Genomic DNA, 25,258 nt, shown 5'->3' on the forward strand with positions numbered 1-25,258 from the left:
GTTGATGTTATTTGTCTGTACTCACGTATACTACAATACTGTTCATGTTATTTGTCTGTACTCACGTATACTACAATACTGTTCATGTTATTTGTCTGTACTCACGTATACTACAATACAGTTGATGATAGTTGTCTGTACTCACGTATACTACAATACAGTTGATGATAGTTGTCTGTATTCACGTATACTATAATACTGTTGACGTTATTTGTCCGTACTCACGTATACTACAATACAGTTGATGACAGTTGTCTGTACTCACGTATACTAGAATACTGTTGATGTTATTTGTCTGTACTCACGTATACTACAATACTGTCGATGTTATTTGTCTGTACTCACGTATACTACAATACTGTTCATGTTATTTGTCTGTATTCACGTATACTACAATACAGTTGATGATAGTTGTCTGTACTAACGTATACTATAATACTGTTGACGTTATTTGTCTGTACTCACGTATACTACAATACTGTTGATTTTATTTATTTGTACTCATGTATACTACAATACTTTTGATGTTATTTTTATGTTTTAAATTTGACAAACATTAATGGAGTGATTGCTGACCGTGTGATTGTCATCTGAACTGACGGGTCCACGGTGTGAACCTTCATTGCTCGTCATTACATCTGTCTTTCAGACCACAGCCCATCAAATCTTCAGCATATAGCCAGATTCTTGTCTCTGGAACATTTTCACCTTTCGACAGTTCATTATCAGTCACTGTTACCCTTTCGATAACCTGCATATGTAAAGTTAAGAAACATTCAATTCTGCAACGCGTGCAGCAGTTGTTTATACGAACGTTATGGACTTTTCATTAATCCTCCATATATCAAGCCCAAAGATGTTTTAGCGACATTCTAAAACAGATTTGGTACTGATGAGGACAGTAGCGATAGAAGTAACAGCCTTCTATCAGATATGATGACCAAGACCAAGGTGTCAAAACAGAAACATACAGTGATGAGAGGCCGCATAATTTGATTTGAGAATAATAATAAAAGATACTCAACTGGTGCGTGTGGGTGTGACCATTGCTGGTAAGAGGGTGCGACAACTCCGAAATCCTGTGTCTTTTCAACTGCTCATAACTACAGACCTAAATAAGTTACCATCGTACGACTAGAACAGATCCCAGACTTTGTAACTGTGTACGCTACATTTCCAATAAATACACTATATAAACATTTATTTGTATTGTAAATGTGTGTGTAAAAAAATATTAATACCAAGACATAATAATTACAGTCGATCTTTTCAATTGGTCTAAACAAATAACTATGATTTGCTAGATGAAGGTTTCAGTAATTGGGTCGAAAGCTCGCTAATGAAAGCAGAAAAAAATCCGTGTATTATCTACATGTTGTTACCTGCATTATTAGTGGTCTCACAGCAACAATTATACATGAGTATAGTTTGGTTGGTGTAACAAATGAACTGTATTACACCTTTTTTCCAATACTGTTGCCTGTCGTTTGCAACAATCGTGCCAAACAAGTATAGTAAACATTTTTAGAAGCGCATTTAATAAAATAACTTTAAATAATAAATAGTCGGTTAAACATTCACTCAATAACACAAGAAAACAGTTACCTTGGAAACAACAGTGAAATTTTCTAAATATAAAATTAAAACAATAGCGAAACTAAACTTACTAATTCGTAGTTCGCTGGGGGTTCACATGACGCTATCACCTATGTAAAAACAAAACAACTTAGATTCCTGTAGAAACTCACAAAGAATTTTAAACTAGTTTAAAACAATATTAGTAGTTCGCTGGGGGTTCACATGACGCTATCACCTGTGTAAAAACAAAACAACTTAGATTCCTGTAGAAACTAACAAAGAATTTTAAACTAGTCTAAAACAATATTTTCCTGTCAATAATAAAAACAATAACTTCACATAGTTGTAGCTTCAACAATTGTATTGTTTAACTGAATCCTTTATTACTTGTTTGTGTGTTTGTATTATATTATTGTATCTGCAATAGTATAGTTGTGGTTATAAGTATTGAATTATATGTTACATATTTTTTAATAATTTTATCAACAAAACTATACAAACACTTATTGTGTCCTACACTTTTCGGATATTTGAATTTTATAAAGTTAAATATAGAAATGTCAAATTAATCTTTTAATTATGAATTGAACATAATAACCACAAGACCTTGAATGGTATAATCTGTGACAATCAGAACTGACAAGTAAAATTCAGAGCATATGAGTTATATATGTATGTATTTACAAACATATATATTTACATACCTACATGAAAAATGTGACCGTCAAATGTCATAAATAAGATAAAACATGAAAACCATCACGAATATGAAAATAAATAATTTTACAAACCAAGAGTAGTAGTTATTATTTTTTTTGAATTTCATGCAAAGCTGCACGAGGGCCATCTGCGCTAGCCTTCCCTAATCTAACAATGTAAGGCTAGAGGGAAAGCAGACAGTCAGCATCACCCACCACCAACTCTTGGGGTACTCTTTTACCAACGAATAGTGCGATTATTTGTAACATTATAACGCCACAACGTTTGAAACGTTGAGCATACTTGGTGTGACAGGGACTCGAACTCTAGACCTTGATATTGCAAGACAAGAGCCCTAACCACCTGGATATGCCGGGCAAATGCACACACAGATATACATTTACCAGCTTTCCGTTCTGTTCCTATTCAGGAAATATATTTAATTTGTCTTGGTAGATAGCCAGACAGATTGTTTTGAATAAGACGGATTTGTGTGAAGCTAGAAACACGTTTGTCCCCCCCCTCCTCCAAAGAGAAACGGTTTGTCATAGACTTGATTTTTTTGAAGGGGGAAAATCTAGTTTCTTGCTTCAACAATTCTATTTTAAATTGTAATTTGTTTTGTTGTTTTTTCAACCGAGTACATATCAGTGACGTAGGCAGGCAGAAATGATATTTTGGATTGGTCCGGGTTACAATAGACAAGCAGAAGATGTAAAACAAACACCTTCAACACCACTTAGAGTGGGCCAGAGAAACGTTACGTATGATGTGCTTATGTTATTTAAACTGCTGGGTTAGTCTGGTTGCTGAATAAACGGGCCATGGCCCACCCAGGTTCTCACGTAGCTACGCTAATACTAATGTCTTCTAAAAGATAGTTTAATTAGAGCGATTTCCCAATCGCTTATTACATCCCATATCAGTCGTTACTGTGCCAGAAGAGTCACAGTATCTCTTGCTAAAACCTTTAACCTTATAAACTTCTAGGTCAATTTCATTTACTGCTAAATCAAGTATATCCGATGCATCCCAGTACTAAACTAACCACCATTTTGTTACCTTTAAACACCTAAAATTAAGCTTCCAATGGGGTATATATAACATCGGTTGTTGAGATATTAACTAGATATTACCATAACAACAACAAACCTCAGCGTTAAACAGGCACTGTTTCGATTGGTTAGTTTGGTGTTTTATGACGCAAAGCAACTAGGTTATCTGCGCTAAACAACAGGTAAAAAAATTAAAAATAAAGTAAAATTATTAAAATTTGTAAAAATAAATCATATAAAAAGTTCAAATTTGAATTAAAAACTTAAATAGCGTTAAAAGGGCCAATGACCTTTAAAAACTAAAACATCATAAGGTGGACAGTGTCACCATCGCCAATGACACTGATCAACATCAGGAGTAAACCTGTGGATAAAACATTTTAAAATGGTGCCGTCGTTGAGAGTCGTAACGACAACAAAATGTGGACTATCGTGACCTCAGTGTTACACAGACAACACATTGGTGCATCGGTCCCAGGTTAAAGAAAATAATGAGTTAAAAAACTGTGACCAATGTGTAGCCAAGTTAGGACAACTTCCTCTTTCCGGTCCTTACAGAAACAATACGACCAAAGAGCAACAAAAGGTTTGATCTGAAAAAGCTTGTTATAACGTTGCTCACTCCAACTGGTGCGGCGCTGAGCCTTGAATACAGAACCATCGTGATAGTGCCAGAGTAGACAGACTTAGTTGCGACATCAGCGAGCTCGTTCCCACGTGAGAGAGGGCCAGTTGGCTTGGTGCAGCTTTCACCGAGACACGAGACATCGACCACGGCCAGTCTCTCTCAAAATGATAGGAAAGTGATCACTGTCAACCTTCCATGAAGAGAGAGACCAAAAGCAGTAAAAGACTGACTAGGTGCATGGAAATAAGTATAAATACTGAAGAGAAAAAGGTTGTGATCCGAAACCATACGTTCTATCCCCTTCATCAACATCAGCACCTCCATTAAAGATCCCCAGGATTAAAAAGGGAGAAGGCAACTGTTCAATAAGAGCATCAAGGTTTGATTGATCACAGATCTCTCCAGGAGACAGGTAGAGAGAGCTAATGGTGATGGTATGACCCAAGGAAACATGGATGACTTCGGCCTCCAAGGGCATGTCGAGTAGCAAAGACAGGGCAAGCACTCGTCCATTACACAACCTGTCAAAGACTGGGCGAGCACTCGTCCATCTCACAATCTGTGAAAGACAGGGCGAGCACTCGTCCATCACACAACCTGTGAAAGACAGGGCGAGCACTCGTCCATCACACAACCTGCCATTTCTGTACAAAGAAATTACCGAAAGGTGACTGTATCGGCAGGTTTCGCAAATGGTTCCTTAGAGAAAGACCCACAGGGTGGTAAGAATCAGTGCTTTGATGTTATCAAGGTTAAAATGTAAACCTTGACACTGTATCAAAGTCGCCATTTTTACTTGTGAAGTGGGTGGATAACTCTTCTGTTTTTCACTACGTTTTTCTTTATTCTTTTTATTAGAAGAAGGTTTATCGACCTCCATGGATCCTGCCCTGGGTCGATTTGGACAGTTTCTGTCATTGAAAGAAGATTCCAGCAACTGAGGGTATGAACGAATGATCATTCTGTATCTCGTAACTGGAGGAGAAGATGGACCCGAGGAAATGCCAGAACCCAGAGCCAAAGGAAGTGGGTCTGAGGAGTCACTAGAAGTATGTGATTGAGACAGAAATGGAAGTAGACGTCGACTCGTCTACTCTTTTAACCACGGAGAACAAAAAACTCTTGAAGTGATTTAAAAGTTACTCTGTTGGAGGCACAGAGAGATCTGTCTGCACTCCCACTGTTGCAGTGGAATGGAGTACAGCAGGATATGTCCAAGATGGGGTAGGGGACATTAATATCCGATCCTCCTGATAAGAGATATTGTTTACAGTCCTCAAACGTTGTACATCTTTTACCTACACCAACTTGGAGCAAGAAGGAAAGTATGAGGAGTGTGAACCGCTACAGTATGATTCACATTCGTAGCTGACATGATCTTCGTCACCACAATGAACACATATTAAGGATCTACAACAAGAGGTCTTTGAATGTCCATACCTCTGGCACTAAAAACATCGGAGAAGGTTTGGAATATATGACATAACTTTACAATTTAAGTATCCTGCATTGATAGTGGCGAATGAACGTGGCAATGTGTACATCAAAACAATTACATTTGTAGGTACCGTAATTCCATTATGAGGGATGAACGTGGCAAAGTGTACATCAAAACAACGATATTTGTAGGTACCATAATTCCATTATGGGGGATGAACGTGGCAATGTGTACACCAAAACAACTACATTTGTAGGCACCATAATTCCATCATTGATAGTGACGGGTGAACGTGGCAATTAGTACACCAAAACAACTACATTTGTAGGTACCATAATTCCATCATTGATAGTGACGGGTGAACGTGGTAATGTGTACACCAAAACAACTACATTTGTAGGCACCATAATTCCATCATTGATAGTGACGGGTGAACGTGGTAATGTGTACACCAAAACAACTACATTTGTAGGTACCATAATTCCATCATTGATAGTGACGGGTGAACGTGACAATGTGTACACCAAAACAACGACATTTGTAGGTACCATAATTCCATCATTGATAGTGACGGGTGAACGTGGTAATGTGTACCTCAAAACAACGACATTTGTAGGTACCATAGTTCCATTATGGGGGATGAACGTGGCAATGTGTACACCAAAACAACTACATTTGTAGGTACCATAATTCCATTATGGGAATGAACGTGGCAATGTGTACACCAAAACAACTACATTTGTAGGTACCATAATTCTATTATGGGGATGAACGTGGCAATGTGTACACCAAAACAACTACATTTGTAGGTACCATAATTCCATTATGGGGGATGAACGTGGCAATGTGTACACCAAAACAACTACATTTGTAGGTACCATAATCCCATCATTGATGGTGACGGGTGAACGTGGCAATGTGTACACCAAAACAACTACATTTGTAGGTACCATAATTCCATCATTGATAGTGACGGGTGAATGTGGCAATGTGTACACCAAAACAACTACATTTGTAGGTACCATAATTCCAGCATTGATAGTGACGGGTGAACGTGGCAATGTGTACACCAAAACAACTACATTTGTAGGTACAATAATCCCATCATTGATAGTGACGGGTGAACGTGGCAATGTGTACATCAAAACAACTACATTTGTAGGTACCATAGTTCCATTATGGGGGATGAACGTGGCAATGTGTACACCAAAACAACTACATTTGTAGGTACCATAATTCCATTATGGGGGATGAACGTGGCAATGTGTACACCAAAACAACTACATTTGTAGGTACCATAATTCCATTATGGGGGATGAACGTGGCAATGTGTACACCAAAACAACGACATTTGTAGGTACAATAATTCCATCATTGCGAGTAAAAACTCGGCGCACCACATAAACGCCTCGGCTGGAGAAATGAAAGAGTATTTCCGACTCGGGAATGTTCTTCAAATTCCTCTCAACTATAACTTCCCTGGAAGAGGAGTAACCTTAATGGGTATATCCCCAATGCTCTTCTCAAATATAACTCCCCTGGAAGAGGAGTAACCTTAATGGGTATATCCCCAATACCCTTCTCAACTATAACTCCCCTGGAAGAGGAGTAACCTTAATGAGTATATCCCCAATGCTCTTTGAATTCAGGAGGAGTTTAGCATGTTGTGGTGAAGATAAAATGTCTCCAGATCATAACTTTCTCTTTGAGTTGAGGGAGCCAGCAAGCCCCTCTAATCCGTTTTGAATAAAAAAGGGAGACATTTGCCCTAAGGATTTTTCAGATAAGGAATGCATGATTAGAAATCGAGGGACAGAACCTGACTGGGACGGTAATTGTACAACAGAGTCGTCCGTGTATCTCAGAACAGCTGGTATGGGTATTAACACTTTTATTAATAAGCATAGAACAACGTTTCGACCTTCCTTTGTCATTATTCAGGTTAATAAAGAGAGACTTAGTGCAAAAAGGTCAAAACGTTGTTCTCTCTTTATGAATAAAAGTGTTAACACCCATACCAGCCATTCTGAGATACATTTTAATTTCAAGTGAGTTTCTCGTCATCAAAAGTCGTCCATGCGTGGTCTTTTTCCGATAATATGTTTTTCCCAGTTTTTTTCAAGTATGGGGATATCCATAACAAAGGAAATACATTTCAGTGTCCACTAGCTCCACCCCTCATGGAAACCTACGAGTGGACGCGCTAGATGGCCTATCAGAACGCCAGGGTTTCGTGACTACAATACCCAAATACCAGCATCAGACATAATGCCCACAACACCCGGTGAGAAAGTCCAACACTAGTAATTGTTTGACCTTAGCCCAAGTGAACCTGCCGACTGACTCTAAGGGGCAACCTAACGCCATCCGTCTACAGGAATTCAAGGCCAAAGTGGTGTATTAGGTTGGACCCCTTCAACCACCAGGGTTCTCTCCTTCCTCAACGGGTCGCCACGCACAGCAAACACGTGGGCGAATGTTTAGATCCCAGAGGAGATAAACTGAGAGCAAAAAACCTTCTCTGTGAGGTCCCTGATCAAGTACAGGAAACCACACGGAGGGGCATTGCTTCGAATAGGGTTTGTATAAAATCGGTTGTCGAGGGATGAACTAACTGTTACCATAATAACAAACCTGGACGTTAAACAGATACTGTTGTCCATCTCGACGTTAAACAGATACTGTGGTCCATCTCGACGTTAAACAGATACTGTAGTCCATCTCGACGTTAAACAGATACTGTAGTCCATCTCAACGTTAAACAGATACTGTTGTCCATCTCGACGTATAGATTGTGCCAAATGGAGAGATGTCGTTGGACACAGGACGAGTTTCACAGTGTTTCGAACTGATCCATATTTGGTAAACTATAATATATTACAGTAGTATCTATTTCTTGGGGTCACGCCCTAGATCTGTTCGGTAGCTAACGCTGTCTCTGGCTGCATCAAGTTTGCTGAACCTCGGGCAGTCTGATATTAAACAATACTACCCAATAAAGTTAATCATACTCGTACGTACTAAGAATTTTAAATGTTAAATAGCCCAAAACAAGAATACATACACAAATACACTGAGAAACGTTGGCGCGGGTTGCTTGTCACATGAATCAGAGTGAATGATGAATATTTACCTCTAGGATTCTACTGTACATGTATTCGCTATTGAAACACGTGTGATTTTTTGAAACACAGCTGGCAAACTGTTAGTTTGGAAAGTAAACTATTTTCACATTGTTATACTATATACATGACTCACTTCCTCTTATTTAAAGTTTGTTTCAACACAGTGCGAATGTTCAGCAGCCACTATTGTTCTTAGTTGTTAAATGTTTAGTTTCCAGTACATTAAAAGTTATGTTGTTTGTTATGTACAATCAGATAATGAAACATTACATTGACAGCAGCTCGAATAACAAAGACATGAACTATTAAAACAGTAAGCAACCACTTGGCGGATATTAAAACATGATGGTAAGTCTGGGAACTCATACCGTTAAAAACCGGGTTTTGATACTCGTGTTGGGCAGAGCACAGATAGCTCAATGTGTAGACTTCCGCTTAATAACAAACAAATACGAATACTATCATAAAGAGAATGATAATATTAATCACAGCATTTGTGGTGACCCCTGGTGGGTCAGTGATAAGTCTACAGTCTTCCAACCCAAAATAAGGAATTTGATTCCATGCAAGGGACAGAGGGCGGATAGCCGATTGTGTAACTTTGCAGTAAAAAAACTAATAATATTTTTGGTTGTACTCTTAAAACTTTAGATCTGTAGTTGCCCTCTAGTGGCTCAGCGGTATACCTGCGGAATCCTAGCGCTAAAAATTGGGATTCGATACCTATGGTAGAGAAAGCACAGACAGCCTATTGTACAGCTTTGTATTTAATTCCAAAGAAACATACAAAAATGTATAGTCTTCATTTTTATGTAGGGGTTTATACAACATGTTACTTTATAATAATAAAAAAATCACTTTCAAACCATTTTTCATTCACTCCTCATTGGGTTTATTTGTTGTAATGTGAAAACTGTGGAATAATCTCCATATTTGTTTGTCTGTTGTGGTTCGTTGTTAATCAAAAAATAAGGAGTTCGACTTTTGACTGTACTCTTAAAGCGACACAATTGGCTATACATGGTCTGCTTACCACGGGTATCGAAGCTCGAATTTCAGCGCCACCAGAGCCTTATCGCTGAGCCACTGGAAGCAAAGTCTGCTTTCGTTATTTGTGTAAAGCTACACAATGCTAGATGTACTGTATTTTCAACTTACAATATACAGAAGGCAACCAGCCAATAGCACTCGTTGCCAATTTTGAACTTACAATATACAGAAAACAACCAGCCAATAGCACTCGCTGCCAATTTTGAACTTACAATATACAGAAGGCAACTAGCCAATAGCACTCGCTGCCAATTCTTGTCAGATTCGACTGAGATTCTTGTAACTTATCCACAGAAGATCAGAATGTAAAATACATTCCGTATGAAACAACGGGCTATGTTCAGACTGAAACAGCCTCTTTCTCCATCTGTTAGAAAGTTTTCAATGATGGTGAATGAAGAGGTACCACAGCCCTTACATTAAATACAGAAAACATATGGTTGTGAAGAAACAGCCTCTTTCTCTATCTCTTAGAAAGTTTTCAATGATGGTGAATGTAGAGGTACCACGGCCCTTACATTAAATACAGAAAACATATGGTTGTGGAGAAACAGCCTCTTTCTCTATCTCTTAGAAAGTTTTCAATGATGGTGAATAAAGAGGTACCACAGCCCTTACATTAAATACAGAAAACAGATGGTTGTGGAGAAACAGCCTCTTTCTCTATCTCTTAGAAAGTTTTCAATGATGATGAATGAAGAGGTACCACGGCCCTTACATTAAATACAGAAAACAGATGGTTGTGGAGAAACAGCCTCTTTCTCTATCTGTTAGAAAGTTTTCAATGATGGTGAATGAAGAGATACCACGGCCCTTACATTAAATACAGAAAACAGATGGTTGTGGAGAAAGCCTCTTTCTCTATCTGTTAGAAAGTTTTCAATGATGGTGAATGTAGAGGTACCACGGCCCTTACATTAAATACAGAAAACATATGGTCGTGGAGAAACAGCCTCTTTCTCTATCTCTTAGAAAGTTTTCAATGATGGTGAATAAAGAGGTACCACAGCCCTTACATTAAATACAGAAAACAGATGGTTGTGGAGAAACAGCCTCTTTCTCTATCTCTTAGAAAGTTTTCAATGATGATGAATGAAGAGGTACCACGGCCCTTACATTAAATACAGAAAACATATGGTTGTGGAAAAACAGCCTCTTTCTCTATCTGTTAGAAAGTTTTCAATGATGGTGAATAACGAGGTACCACGGCCCTTACATTAAATACAGAAAACAGATGGTTGTGGAGAAACAGCCTCTTTCTCTATCTCTTAGAAAGTTTTCAATGATGGTGAATGAAGAGGTACCACAGCCCTTACATTAAATACAGAAAACAGATGGTTGTGGAGAAAGCCTCTTTCTCTATCTGTTAGAAAGTTTTCAATGATGGTGAATGAAGAGGTACCACGGCCCTTATATTAAATACAGAAAACAGATGGTTGTGGAGAAACAGCCTCTTTCTCTATCTGTTAGAAAGTTTTCAATGATGGTGAATGAAGAGGTACCACGGCCCTTACATTAAATACAGACAACAGATGGTTTTGAAGAAACAGCCTCTTTCTCCATATGTTAGAAAGTTTTCAATGATGGTGAATAAAGAGGTATCACGGCCCTTACATTAAATACAGAAAACAGATGGTTGTGGAGAAACAGCCTCTTTCTCTATCTGTTAGAAAGTTTTCAATGATGGTGAATAACGAGGTACCACGGCCCTTACATTAAATACAGAAAACAGATGGTTGTGGAGAAACAGCCTCTTTCTCTATCTGTTAGAAAGTTTTCAATGATGGTGAATGAAGAGGTACCACGGCCCTTACATTAAATACAGAAAACAGATGGTTGTGGAGAAAGCCTCTTTCTCTATCTGTTAGAAAGTTTTCAATGATGGTGAATGAAGAGGTACCACGGCCCTTATATTAAATACAGAAAACAGATGGTTGTGGAGAAACAGCCTCTTTCTCTATCTGTTAGAAAGTTTTCAATGATGGTGAATAAAGAGGTACCACAGCCCTTACATTAAATACAGAAAACATATGGTTGTGGAGAAACAGCCTCTTTCTCTATCTGTTAGAAAGTTTTCAATGATGGTGAATGTAGAGGTACCACGGCCCTTACATTAAATACAGAAAACATATGGTTGTGGAGAAACAGCCTCTTTCTCTATCTCTTAGAAAGTTTTCAATGATGGTGAATAAAGAGGTACCACAGCCCTTACATTAAATACAGAAAACAGATGGTTGTGGAGAAACAGCCTCTTTCTCTATCTCTTAGAAAGTTTTCAATGATGATGAATGAAGAGGTACCACGGCCCTTACATTAAATACAGAAAACATATGGTTGTGGAAAAATCCTCTTTCTCTATCTGTTAGAAAGTTTTCAATGATGGTGAATAACGAGGTACCACGGCCCTTACATTAAATACAGAAAACAGATGGTTGTGGAGAAACAGCCTCTTTCTCTATCTCTTAGAAAGTTTTCAATGATGATGAATGAAGAGGTACCACGGCCCTTACATTAAATACAGAAAACATATGGTTGTGGAAAACAGCCTCTTTCTCTATCTGTTAGAAAGTTTTCAATGATGGTGAATGTAGAGGTACCACGGCCCTTACATTAAATACAGAAAACATATGGTTGTGGAGAAACAGCCTCTTTCTCTATCTCTTAGAAAGTTTTCAATGATGGTGAATAAAGAGGTACCACAGCCCTTACATTAAATACAGAAAACAGATGGTTGGGGAGAAACAGCCTCTTTCTCTATCTCTTAGAAAGTTTTCAATGATGATGAATGAAGAGGTACCACGGCCCTTACATTAAATACAGAAAACATATGGTTGTGGAAAAACAGCCTCTTTCTCTATCTGTTAGAAAGTTTTCAATGATGGTGAATAACGAAATACCACGGCCCTTACATTAAATACAGAAAACAGATGGTTGTGGAGAAACAGCCTCTTTCTCTATCTGTTAGAAAGTTTTCAATGATGGTGAATGAAGAGGTACCACGGCCCTTACATTAAATACAGAAAACAGATGGTTGTGGAGAAAGCCTCTTTCTCTATCTGTTAGAAAGTTTCAATGATGGTGAATGAAGAGGTACCACGGCCCTTATATTAAATACAGAAAACAGATGGTTGTGGAGAAACAGCCTCTTTCTCTATCTGTTAGAAAGTTTTCAATGATGGTGAATAAAGAGGTACCACAGCCCTTACATTAAATACAGACAACAGATGGTTGTGGAGAAACAGCCTCTTTCTCCATATGTTAGAAAGTTTTCAATGATGGTGAATAAAGAGGTATCACGGCCCTTACATTAAATACAGAAAACAGATGGTTGTGGAGAAACAGCCTCTTTCTCTATCTCTTAGAAAGTTTTCAATGATGGTGAATAAAGAGGTACCACGGCCCTTACATTAAATACAGAAAACAGATGGTTGTGGAGAAACAGCCTCTTTCTCTATCTCTTAGAAAGTTTTCAATGATGGTGAATGTAGAGGTACCACGGCCCTTACATTAAATACAGAAAACATATGGTTGTGGAGAAACAGCCTCTTTCTCTATCTCTTAGAAAGTTTTCAATGATGGTGAATAAAGAGGTACCACAGCCCTTACATTAAATACAGAAAACAGATGGTTGTGGAGAAACAGCCTCTTTCTCTATCTCTTAGAAAGTTTTCAATGATGATGAATGAAGAGGTACCACGGCCCTTACATTAAATACAGAAAACAGATGGTTGTGGAGAAACAGCCTCTTTCTCTATCTGTTAGAAAGTTTTCAATGATGGTGAATGAAGAGATACCACGGCCCTTACATTAAATACAGAAAACAGATGGTTGTGGAGAAAGCCTCTTTCTCTATCTGTTAGAAAGTTTTCAATGATGGTGAATGTAGAGGTACCACGGCCCTTACATTAAATACAGAAAACATATGGTCGTGGAGAAACAGCCTCTTTCTCTATCTCTTAGAAAGTTTTCAATGATGGTGAATAAAGAGGTACCACAGCCCTTACATTAAATACAGAAAACAGATGGTTGTGGAGAAACAGCCTCTTTCTCTATCTCTTAGAAAGTTTTCAATGATGATGAATGAAGAGGTACCACGGCCCTTACATTAAATACAGAAAACATATGGTTGTGGAAAAACAGCCTCTTTCTCTATCTGTTAGAAAGTTTTCAATGATGGTGAATAACGAGGTACCACGGCCCTTACATTAAATACAGAAAACAGATGGTTGTGGAGAAACAGCCTCTTTCTCTATCTCTTAGAAAGTTTTCAATGATGGTGAATGAAGAGGTACCACGGCCCTTACATTAAATACAGAAAACAGATGGTTGTGGAGAAAGCCTCTTTCTCTATCTGTTAGAAAGTTTTCAATGATGGTGAATGAAGAGGTACCACGGCCCTTATATTAAATACAGAAAACAGATGGTTGTGGAGAAACAGCCTCTTTCTCTATCTGTTAGAAAGTTTTCAATGATGGTGAATGAAGAGGTACCACGGCCCTTACATTAAATACAGACAACAGATGGTTGTGGAGAAACAGCCTCTTTCTCCATATGTTAGAAAGTTTTCAATGATGGTGAATAAAGAGGTATCACGGCCCTTACATTAAATACAGAAAACAGATGGTTGTGGAGAAACAGCCTCTTTCTCTATCTGTTAGAAAGTTTTCAATGATGGTGAATAACGAGGTACCACGGCCCTTACATTAAATACAGAAAACAGATGGTTGTGGAGAAACAGCCTCTTTCTCTATCTGTTAGAAAGTTTTCAATGATGGTGAATGAAGAGGTACCACGGCCCTTACATTAAATACAGAAAACAGATGGTTGTGGAGAAACAGCCTCTTTCTCTATCTGTTAGAAAGTTTTCAATGATGGTGAATAAAGAGGTACCACAGCCCTTACATTAAATACAGAAAACATATGGTTGTGGAGAAACAGCCTCTTTCTCTATCTGTTAGAAAGTTTTCAATGATGGTGAATGTAGAGGTACCACGGCCCTTACATTAAATACAGAAAACATATGGTTGTGGAAAACAGCCTCTTTCTCTATCTGTTAGAAAGTTTTCAATGATGGTGAATAACGAGGTACCACGGCCCTTACATTAAATACAGAAAACAGATGGTTGTGGAGAAACAGCCTCTTTCTCTATCTTTTAGAAAGTTTTCAATGATGATGAATGAAGAGGTACCACGGCCCTTACATTAAATACAGAAAACATATGGTTGTGGAAAAACAGCCTCTTTCTCTATCTGTTAGAAAGTTTTCAATGATGGTGAATGTAGAGGTACCACGGCCCTTACATTAAATACAGAAAACATATGGTTGTGGAGAAACAGCCTCTTTCTCTATCTCTTAGAAAGTTTTCAATGATGGTGAATAAAGAGGTACCACAGCCCTTACATTAAATACAGAAAACAGATGGTTGTGGAGAAACAGCCTCTTTCTCTATCTCTTAGAAAGTTTTCAATGATGATGAATGAAGAGGTACCACGGCCCTTACATTAAATACAGAAAACATATGGTTGTGGAAAAACAGCCTCTTTCTCTATCTGTTAGAAAGTTTTCAATGATGGTGAATAACGAGGTACCACGGCCCTTACATTAAATACAGAAAACAGATGGTTGTGGAGAAACAGCCTCTTTCTCTATCTGTTAGAAAGTTTTCAATGATGGTGAATGAAGAGGTACCACGGCCCTTACATTAAATACAGAAAACAGATGGTTGTGGAGAAAGCCTCTTTCTCTATCTGTTAGAAAGTTTTCAATGATGGTGAATGAAGAGGTACCACGGCCCTTATATTAAATACAGAAAACAGATGGTTGTGGAGAAACAGCCTCTTTCTCTATCTGTTAGAAAGTTTTCAATGATGGTGAATAAAGAGGTACCACAGCCCTTACATTAAATACAGACAACAGATGGTTGTGGAGAAACAGCCTCTTTCTCCATATGTTAGAAAGTTTTCAATGATGGTGAATAAAGAGGTATCACGGCCCTTACATTAAATACAGAAAACAGATGGTTGTGGAGAAACAGCCTCTTTCTCTATCTCTTAGAAAGTTTTCAATGATGGTGAATAAAGAGGTACCACGGCCCTTACATTAAATACAGAAAACAGATGGTTGTGGAGAAACAGCCTCTTTCTCTATCTCTTAGAAAGTTTTCAATGATGGTGAATGTAGAGGTACCACGGCCCTTACATTAAATACAGAAAACATATGGTTGTGGAGAAACAGCCTCTTTCTCTATCTCTTAGAAAGTTTTCAATGATGGTGAATAAAGAGGTACCACAGCCCTTACATTAAATACAGAAAACAGATGGTTGTGGAGAAACAGCCTCTTTCTCTATCTCTTAGAAAGTTTTCAATGATGATGAATGAAGAGGTACCACGGCCCTTACATTAAATACAAAAAACAGATGGTTGTGGAGAAACAGCCTCTTTCTCTATCTGTTAGAAAGTTTTCAATGATGGTGAATGAAGAGATACCACGGCCCTTACATTAAATACAGAAAACAGATGGTTGTGGAGAAAGCCTCTTTCTCTATCTGTTAGAAAGTTTTCAATGATGGTGAATGTAGAGGTACCACGGCCCTTACATTAAATACAGAAAACATATGGTCGTGGAGAAACAGCCTCTTTCTCTATCTCTTAGAAAGTTTTCAATGATGGTGAATAAAGAGGTACCACAGCCCTTACATTAAATACAGAAAACAGATGGTTGTGGAGAAACAGCCTCTTTCTCTATCTCTTAGAAAGTTTTCAATGATGATGAATGAAGAGGTACCACGGCCCTTACATTAAATACAGAAAACATATGGTTGTGGAAAAACAGCCCCTTTCTCTATCTGTTAGAAAGTTTTCAATGATGGTGAATAACGAGGTACCACGGCCCTTACATTAAATACAGAAAACAGATGGTTGTGGAGAAACAGCCTCTTTCTCTATCTCTTAGAAAGTTTTCAATGATGGTGAATGAAGAGGTACCACGGCCCTTACATTAAATACAGAAAACAGATGGTTGTGGAGAAAGCCTCTTTCTCTATCTGTTAGAAAGTTTTCAATGATGGTGAATGAAGAGGTACCACGGCCCTTATATTAAATACAGAAAACAGATGGTTGTGGAGAAACAGCCTCTTTCTCTATCTGTTAGAAAGTTTTCAATGATGGTGAATGAAGAGGTACCACGGCCCTTACATTAAATACAGACAACAGATGGTTGTGGAGAAACAGCCTCTTTCTCCATATGTTAGAAAGTTTTCAATGATGGTGAATAAAGAGGTATCACGGCCCTTACATTAAATACAGAAAACAGATGGTTGTGGAGAAACAGCCTCTTTCTCTATCTGTTAGAAAGTTTTCAATGATGGTGAATAACGAGGTACCACGGCCCTTACATTAAATACAGAAAACAGATGGTTGTGGAGAAACAGCCTCTTTCTCTATCTGTTAGAAAGTTTTCAATGATGGTGAATGAAGAGGTACCACGGCCCTTACATTAAATACAGAAAACAGATGGTTGTGGAGAAAGCCTCTTTCTCTATCTGTTAGAAAGTTTTCAATGATGGTGAATGAAGAGGTACCACGGCCCTTATATTAAATACAGAAAACAGATGGTTGTGGAGAAACAGCCTCTTTCTCTATCTGTTAGAAAGTTTTCAATGATGGTGAATAAAGAGGTACCACAGCCCCTACATTAAATACAGAAAACATATGGTTGTGGAGAAACAGCCTCTTTCTCTATCTGTTAGAAAGTTTTCAATGATGGTGAATGTAGAGGTACCACGGCCCTTACATTAAATACAGAAAACATATGGTTGTGGAGAAACAGCCTCTTTCTCTATCTCTTAGAAAGTTTTCAATGATGGTGAATAAAGAGGTACCACAGCCCTTACATTAAATACAGAAAACAGATGGTTGTGGAGAAACAGCCTCTTTCTCTATCTCTTAGAAAGTTTTCAATGATGATGAATGAAGAGGTACCACGGCCCTTACATTAAATACAGAAAACATATGGTTGTGGAAAAACAGCCTCTTTCTCTATCTGTTAGAAAGTTTTCAATGATGGTGAATAACGAGGTACCACGGCCCTTACATTAAATACAGAAAACAGATGGTTGTGGAGAAACAGCCTCTTTCTCTATCTCTTAGAAAGTTTTCAATGATGATGAATGAAGAGGTACCACGGCCCTTACATTAAATACAGAAAACATATGGTTGTGGAAAAACAGCCTCTTTCTCTATCTGTTAGAAAGTTTTCAATGATGGTGAATGTAGAGGTACCACGGCCCTTACATTAAATACAGAAAACATATGGTTGTGGAGAAACAGCCTCTTTCTCTATCTCTTAGAAAGTTTTCAATGATGGTGAATAAAGAGGTACCACAGCCCTTACATTAAATACAGAAAACAGATGGTTGTGGAGAAACAGCCTCTTTCTCTATCTCTTAGAAAGTTTTCAATGATGATGAATGAAGAGGTACCACGGCCCTTACATTAAATACAGAAAACATATGGTTGTGGAAAAACAGCCTCTTTCTCTATCTGTTAGAAAGTTTTCAATGATGGTGAATAACGAGGTACCACGGCCCTTACATTAAATACAGAAAACAGATGGTTGTGGAGAAACAGCCTCTTTCTCTATCTGTTAGAAAGTTTTCAATGATGGTGAATGAAGAGGTACCACGGCCCTTACATTAAATACAGAAAACAGATGGTTGTGGAGAAAGCCTCTTTCTCTATCTGTTAGAAAGTTTTCAATGATGGTGAATGAAGAGGTACCACGGCCCTTATATTAAATACAGAAAACAGATGGTTGTGGAGAAACAGCCTCTTTCTCTATCTGTTAGAAAGTTTTCAATGATGGTGAATAAAGAGGTACCACAGCCCTTACATTAAATACAGACAACAGATGGTTGTGGAGAAACAGCCTCTTTCTCCATATGTTAGAAAGTTTTCAATGATGGTGAATAAAGAGGTATCACGGCCCTTACATTAAATACAGAAAACAGATGGTTGTGGAGAAACAGCCTCTTTCTCTATCTCTTAGAAAGTTTTCAATGATGGTGAATAAAGAGGTACCACGGCCCTTACATTAAATACAGAAAACAGATGGTTGTGGAGAAACAGCCTCTTTCTCCATCTGTTAGAAAGTTTTCAATGATGGTAAATGTAGAGGTACCACGGCCCTTACATTAAATACAGAAAACAGATGGTTGTGGAGATATTAGTTTTTATTTCGCTCGTTACTCTTAGTAAGACTGAGACATGTTGTATCAAAAATATTAACTTAACATACAGTTAGTTACATAAAAAAAACAAACGAAAAACTAATAGCAACAAAATTACTAGCCACGGTTGAGATACAAGTAGGTTATACCCAGAATATAGTCAATCTGGGTAATCTATAGATGTGACACATTTTACAGAATTGAAGACCAGGATATAAAGACCTATAGTGAATCTGGGTAATCTAAAGATGTGACACATTTTACAGAATTGAAGACCAAAATATAAAGACCTATAGTCAATCTGGGTAATCTAAAGATGTGACACATTTTACAGAATTGAAGACCAGAATATAAAGACCTATAGTCAATCTGGGTTATCTAAAGATGTGACACATTTTACAGAATTGAAGACCAGAATATAAATACCTATAGTCAATCAGAGTTATCTAAAGATGTGACACATTTTATAGAATTGAAAATAAAAACTAAAACTACAACCCTTAAATTTTGTGGTGTGACGATCTATACAACAAGAAGCCATCACAAACTTTGAACCCAAAGAAACAAACAAATAAAAACTTCTGTAGTTTAATGTTAATCAGTCTAATGCTACATTCACTGAAAGATGTTTTGAGTTCGTACGACTTTAATTTTTGTCTACGCTACACAATCTTGATGCTTCTAACATGAGAATGGTACACTTGCAGTACTCCTTGAGGTTACTTGTAACCCAGATTCAAGTCTTTAAATTATTGATACTGTGTTCGGGTCGGGCGTGACTCGGGATGAGAGTGCCCGAACAGTAAGTTCGAGGTTTCCATGTTCGTGTTCAATTATTTATTTCTAAAACAAAAAGAAAAAAAAAATGGTGAATACACGCTCTGCGTGGATTCACTTAAAGTCGAATCTCAAGGTCACACAATAGTTCACGGTGGGTGCTGGTGCTACTGACGAGTTACTTTCCCTCTGGTTCACTTTAAGTCAAATATCAAGGTCAGACAATAGTCCACAGAGGGTGCTGTTAGTAGGGGTGGTCATGCGCAAGTAGCTTTTTGGTAGCTGTGCACGAAAACAAAAAATAAATAAACAAAAACAACAAAGTGTTCCTATTACTCTACGAGGTGAGAGTTTCATTTCTCTGTGAAATTTCACGGACTGTGAGCCACACCGCAATAACTATTACTAGCTGGCAAATCGAACCAAATAACATTACGATACTACATTACAAGGTAGTGGTAATACTGAGAGAAGACAACATATTTACAACCCTGGGTCTGGAATGAAAAGTCATCATATTCATAAAATTTAAAACAGTAACATCTACAAGTTCTCTATTGGTCCGTATTACGGTCAGACTTTCTTTGAAACTACTCGTTGAAATAATCGGAAATTCTTAAAGAATAAAAGTTATTTCTAGATTTACTCTGTAGCCTAAAACACGCGAAGACAAAACAAAACGTGCCTTAGTTTACATTGTACCACCTAACTCTCTATGTTCTGTGTACCGTGACTGCTTCATTGTTTAGTAGTCAAGTTCAGCCCTCAATGTTTCTACACTAGACGTAAACCACAATACAAAACAGATTTGATCACTTGGGACATCAACTTCCACGTTGTTAGCCGTCTATTGTTGTTCTGGTGAACATCCTTAGCTCACTCAGATAGGCTGTATTCATAACGTTTTATCCAAGTAAGTTTTAAACAGTATAAACAGAGGAACACTGGAAACTCGTGCCCAAACTTCTAAACAGGATTTGAATTGTTCCTTTAAATGGAGAATGTCAAGTTGTTTATAATTTCCAGGGTACACAGCAAATAAGGTGCACCCACTTATAGGTGTCATTCCCCTCAGTTCATAATCATTCTGTCAGCTGTTCAGACTGACTAAGATAGATTTTATATACACCCATACATTAGTTCTGTTTCGTACAGAAACCATAACATTTCAAGTGGGTTTTATAACTGAATCTCCGACACACATGATGTTTACAGCAAATAGTGAACCACACGAAACCTGTAGTTTGGAGCTGTATTACTTCCCAGTAACCCAGCCGGATTTATTTTGTCTATAAACAAATTCCGAATCAGGATATTTTCCCAGGCTTTACGTCATATAAAGTTCCATCGGACAGAATTCTCTATCATCAGCTGACACAGCTCTAAATCGTAGCGACAGAAGTTTAAACATAAACAACATACGGTCACTACTGTTTACTCAGAAAGTCCTGACAGTTAAACATTTATTCTACTCGGACTTTGGAAATTATACGTATTCTTAAAACACTTCACATAAAGAATTCAGGTTTTTTTTTAAATTAATTAACTACATCCATTAGAAAAGGAGTGAAAACTAAGCCCCAGAATAGGAAGAAGAAGTGTACAAGAAAGATTTGGAGTAAAGCTGTAACTACTTAAGATAAAGTAAGTTCAACCGTGTGCACAGCTAATAAGAACAGATTGCGTAATTGACTTGCATGAGAATTATATGATAAGAGGTTTCATGTATCCATTTCGCTAAATCTCAGCCACTTATAAATGTTCGTGAAGGAAAAATGCAAGAGAAACTCCTTGACGTTGTTTGAGGACACAAATATTTAGCATTGTATATATGTATTCACACACATGCCCATATACGTACGTGTTGCAGTAGGTCAAGTGTTGCTTAAAAAACTCATTATATTTTAAATGATCAAAGCCACCGTAAACATACATATCATAAAAAAATTCAAGTATCCGTAACGAAACTTATACTTGGAATTTTGTTGTCGGTCTGCATGTTAATCTATCAAAGAAACAATCTATAATTTATATTTGTGTTCAACATTATCCAATTAGAAGGACGAGAAGTTTAGGTCTAGCAACCTCATGTTCGTTACGTTATGACATTGATTTTAAATATCTTATAGGTAATAAAATACTGAAATAAGGAATAACTCGATATGACACTAAGTTACGATACTACTTCGAAGTACTTATGAGATAAAAATACTGAAATACTGAGATATTCGTTGAAATTTCGTAAACATACTTTAACATATGTTAGATTACGACTATTATTATGAGCTGTCAGCTTAGTATATGAATTTAGACTAACTAAAATTGTTCAAGTTTCTAGACTTTTGTGAGACGTTACTGGGATTACGACCGACAATATTAATAACAACAAGGGCATCTGACGAACAAATAAATGCGTTCTAGAAATTAGAATTTTAGTTTTTCTGTATTAGTTGGTTTATGGAGTTGTGTAATAATTTTCAGTTTGACTTATAGAATTACTTTCATCAATTAACTTACAAGTTTAGTTTGATCAGAAGTTTTTAAATGTTGGTATACACAGAATTAACAGCTAACACTAAAATAAGTAAATCCGATAATAACATGAGATCCAATGTTATCTATTTATAAATCAGAACCAGGAAGAAACAAACTAACTATAAATCAAGTAACGAGAAACACAAAACCTTTCATTATTACAGCACATTGGATTTTACCATTGTTAACGGCCCGGCATGGCCGGATGGTTAAGGCGTGCGATTCGTAATCTGAGGGTCACGGGTTCGCATCCCCTTCGCGCCAAACATGCTCGCCCTTTCAGCCGTGGAGGCATTATAATGTGACGGTCAATCTCAATATTCGTTGGTCAAAGAATAGCCCGAGATTTGGCGGTGGGTGGTGATGACTAGCTGCTTTCCCTCTGGTCTTACACTGCTAAATTAGAGACGGCTAGCACAGATAGCCCTGGAGTAGCTTTGTGCGAAATTCAAAAACAAAACAAAAAACAACCATTGTTAACAATACTTTACGTGATCATACACAAGTGACATCCATACATTACCATGACAGTACCATGAGATACACCGCTAACAGTGATCATACACAAGTGACATCCATACATTACCATGACAGTACCGTGAGATACACCACTATCAGTGCTCATACACAAGTGACATCCATACATTACCATGACAGTACCGTGAGATACACCACTAACAGTGCTCATACACAAGTGACATCCATACATTACCATGACAGTACCGTGAGATACACCACTATCAGTGCTCATACACAAGTGACATCCGTACATTACCATGACAGTACCATGAGATACACCACTAACAGTGCTCATACACAAGTGACATCCATACATTACCATGACAGTACCGTGAGATACACCACTAACAGTGATCATACAAAAGTGACATCCGTACATTACCATGACAGTACCGTGAGATACACCACTAACAGTGATCATACACAAGTGACATCCATACATTACCATGACAGTACCGTGAGATACACCACTAACAGTGATCACACACAAGTGACATCCGTACATTACCATGACAGTACCATGAGATACACCACTAACAGTGATCACACACAAGTGACATCCGTACATTACCATGACAGTACCATGAGATACACCACTAACAGTGATCACACACAAGTAACATCCGTACATTACCATGACAGTACCATGAGATACACCACTATCAGTGATCACACACAAGTAACATCCGTACATTACCATGACAGTACCATGAGATACACCACTATCAGTGCTCATACACAAGTGACATCCGTACATTACCATGACAGTACCATGAGATACACCACTATCAGTGATCACACACAAGTAACATCCGTACATTACCATGACAGTACCATGAGATACACCACTATCAGTGCTCATACACAAGTGACATCCATACATTACCATGACAGTACCGTGAGATACACCACTAACAGTGCTCATACACAAGTGACATCCGTACATTACCATGACAGTACCGTGAGATACACCACTAACAGTGCTCATACACAAGTGACATCCGTACATTACCATGACAGTACCGTGAGATACACCACTAACAGTGCTCATACACAAGTGACATCCGTACATTACCATGACAGTACCGTGAGATACACCACTAACAGTGCTCATACACAAGTGACATCCATACATTACCATGACAGTATTTCACACTTATACAAAATGAGACTCATAACTGTAGGTTAAAAAGATCTATCAGCGTTCCAAATTTGGAAGAAATCCATAAAACGTAAGTATGTTTTCCCGCACTTTTGGGAAGAAAGAGAAAAGGAAGACAATAGAAATTTGAGACGTTATATTAACATATATTACATTATATTAACATATATTATATTATATTAACATATATTACATTATATTAACATATATTATATTATATTAACATATATTATATTATATCAACATATATTAAATTATATTAACATATATTATATTATATCAACATATATTAAATTATATTAACATATATTACATTATATTAACATATATTACATTATATTAACATATATTATATTATATCAACAAATATATATATAAAGCACATTCACACTGAAAATATGCGATAGCTTGTATTACTGTTGGTGGAAAATTACTAAACTATCACTTCTGTTAATAACACACAATGCATTCTGTCGTTTTTACCGCATGACACACTACAGTATTCGTTTGGTTTGAAGCTACACGAGGGCTATCTATGCTAGCTGTCCCTAAGTTAGCAGTGTATGACTAGGTGGAAAGCAGCTAGTCATCACCTAACTCTTGGGATACGTTTGCTTCTCAACGAATAGTGGGATTAACTGCAATATTATAATGCTCCCACAGCTGAAAGAACAAGCATGCTTTGTGTGACGGGGATTCGAACCCGCGATCCTCAGATTACGAGTCGAGTGCCTAAATCACCTGTCCTTGCTGGGCTTGTAAACTAAATGGGGCATTTCTTTTCTGAGAAGAAACCAAAACACACAGAGACAGGATGTTACTGTTGTAGTGTAAAGCTATATAATGAGCTTTCTGTCCTGTGTAAACACACAGAGACAGGATGTTACTGTTGTAGTGTAAAACTATATAATCAGCTTTCTGCCCTGTGTAAATACACAGAGACAGGATGTTACTGTTGTAGTGTAAACCTATATAATGAATTTTCTGTCCTGTGTAAACACACAGAGACAGGATGTTACTGTTGTAGTGTAAAGCTATATAATCAGCTTTCTGCCCTGTGTAAACACACAGAGACAGGATGTCACTGTTGTAGTGTAAAGCTATATAATGAACTTTCTGTCCTGTGTAAACACACAGAGACAGGATGTCACTGTTGTAGTGTAAAGCTATATAATCAGCTTTCTGCCCTGTGTAAACACACAGAGACAGGATGTCACTGTTGTAGTGTAAAGCTATATAATCAGCTTTCTGCCCTGTGTCCAGTGTGGAAAATCGATTGTTAGATTTTCCATAATCATACCATCGATCCATCGGTAAAAATAACACCTACAACAAATAGCAACGCATACATTAGACAGACAAATAAAGGTAAGGTAGAAATGATAAAATGTATCCTGGTAGAACAGGCATCTGATGAGGTAGAACAACACGGTGAAAGGGGTATACAACCCATCTTTCTTCCGC

General features: G+C 37.6%; 1 protein-coding gene across 6 annotated transcripts in view; it reads right to left on the reverse strand.

The window, feature by feature from the left end:
- LOC143232723 (tensin-3-like) overlaps positions 1-25,258 on the reverse strand; it is a 262,075-nt gene that overhangs the window by 121,216 nt on the left and 115,601 nt on the right. For all 6 annotated transcript variants that reach the window (XM_076468510.1, XM_076468585.1, XM_076468735.1 and 3 more), the window contains one exon: positions 1,668-1,706. In XM_076468510.1, the coding sequence (XP_076324625.1) occupies positions 1,668-1,706 (39 nt within the window). The remainder of the gene's footprint in view (positions 1-1,667; positions 1,707-25,258) is intronic.

Source organism: Tachypleus tridentatus, chromosome 1 (genome assembly GCF_004210375.1).
Source record: "Tachypleus tridentatus isolate NWPU-2018 chromosome 1, ASM421037v1, whole genome shotgun sequence".
In the NCBI taxonomy this organism is placed as follows: Eukaryota; Metazoa; Arthropoda; class Merostomata; order Xiphosura; family Limulidae; genus Tachypleus; species Tachypleus tridentatus.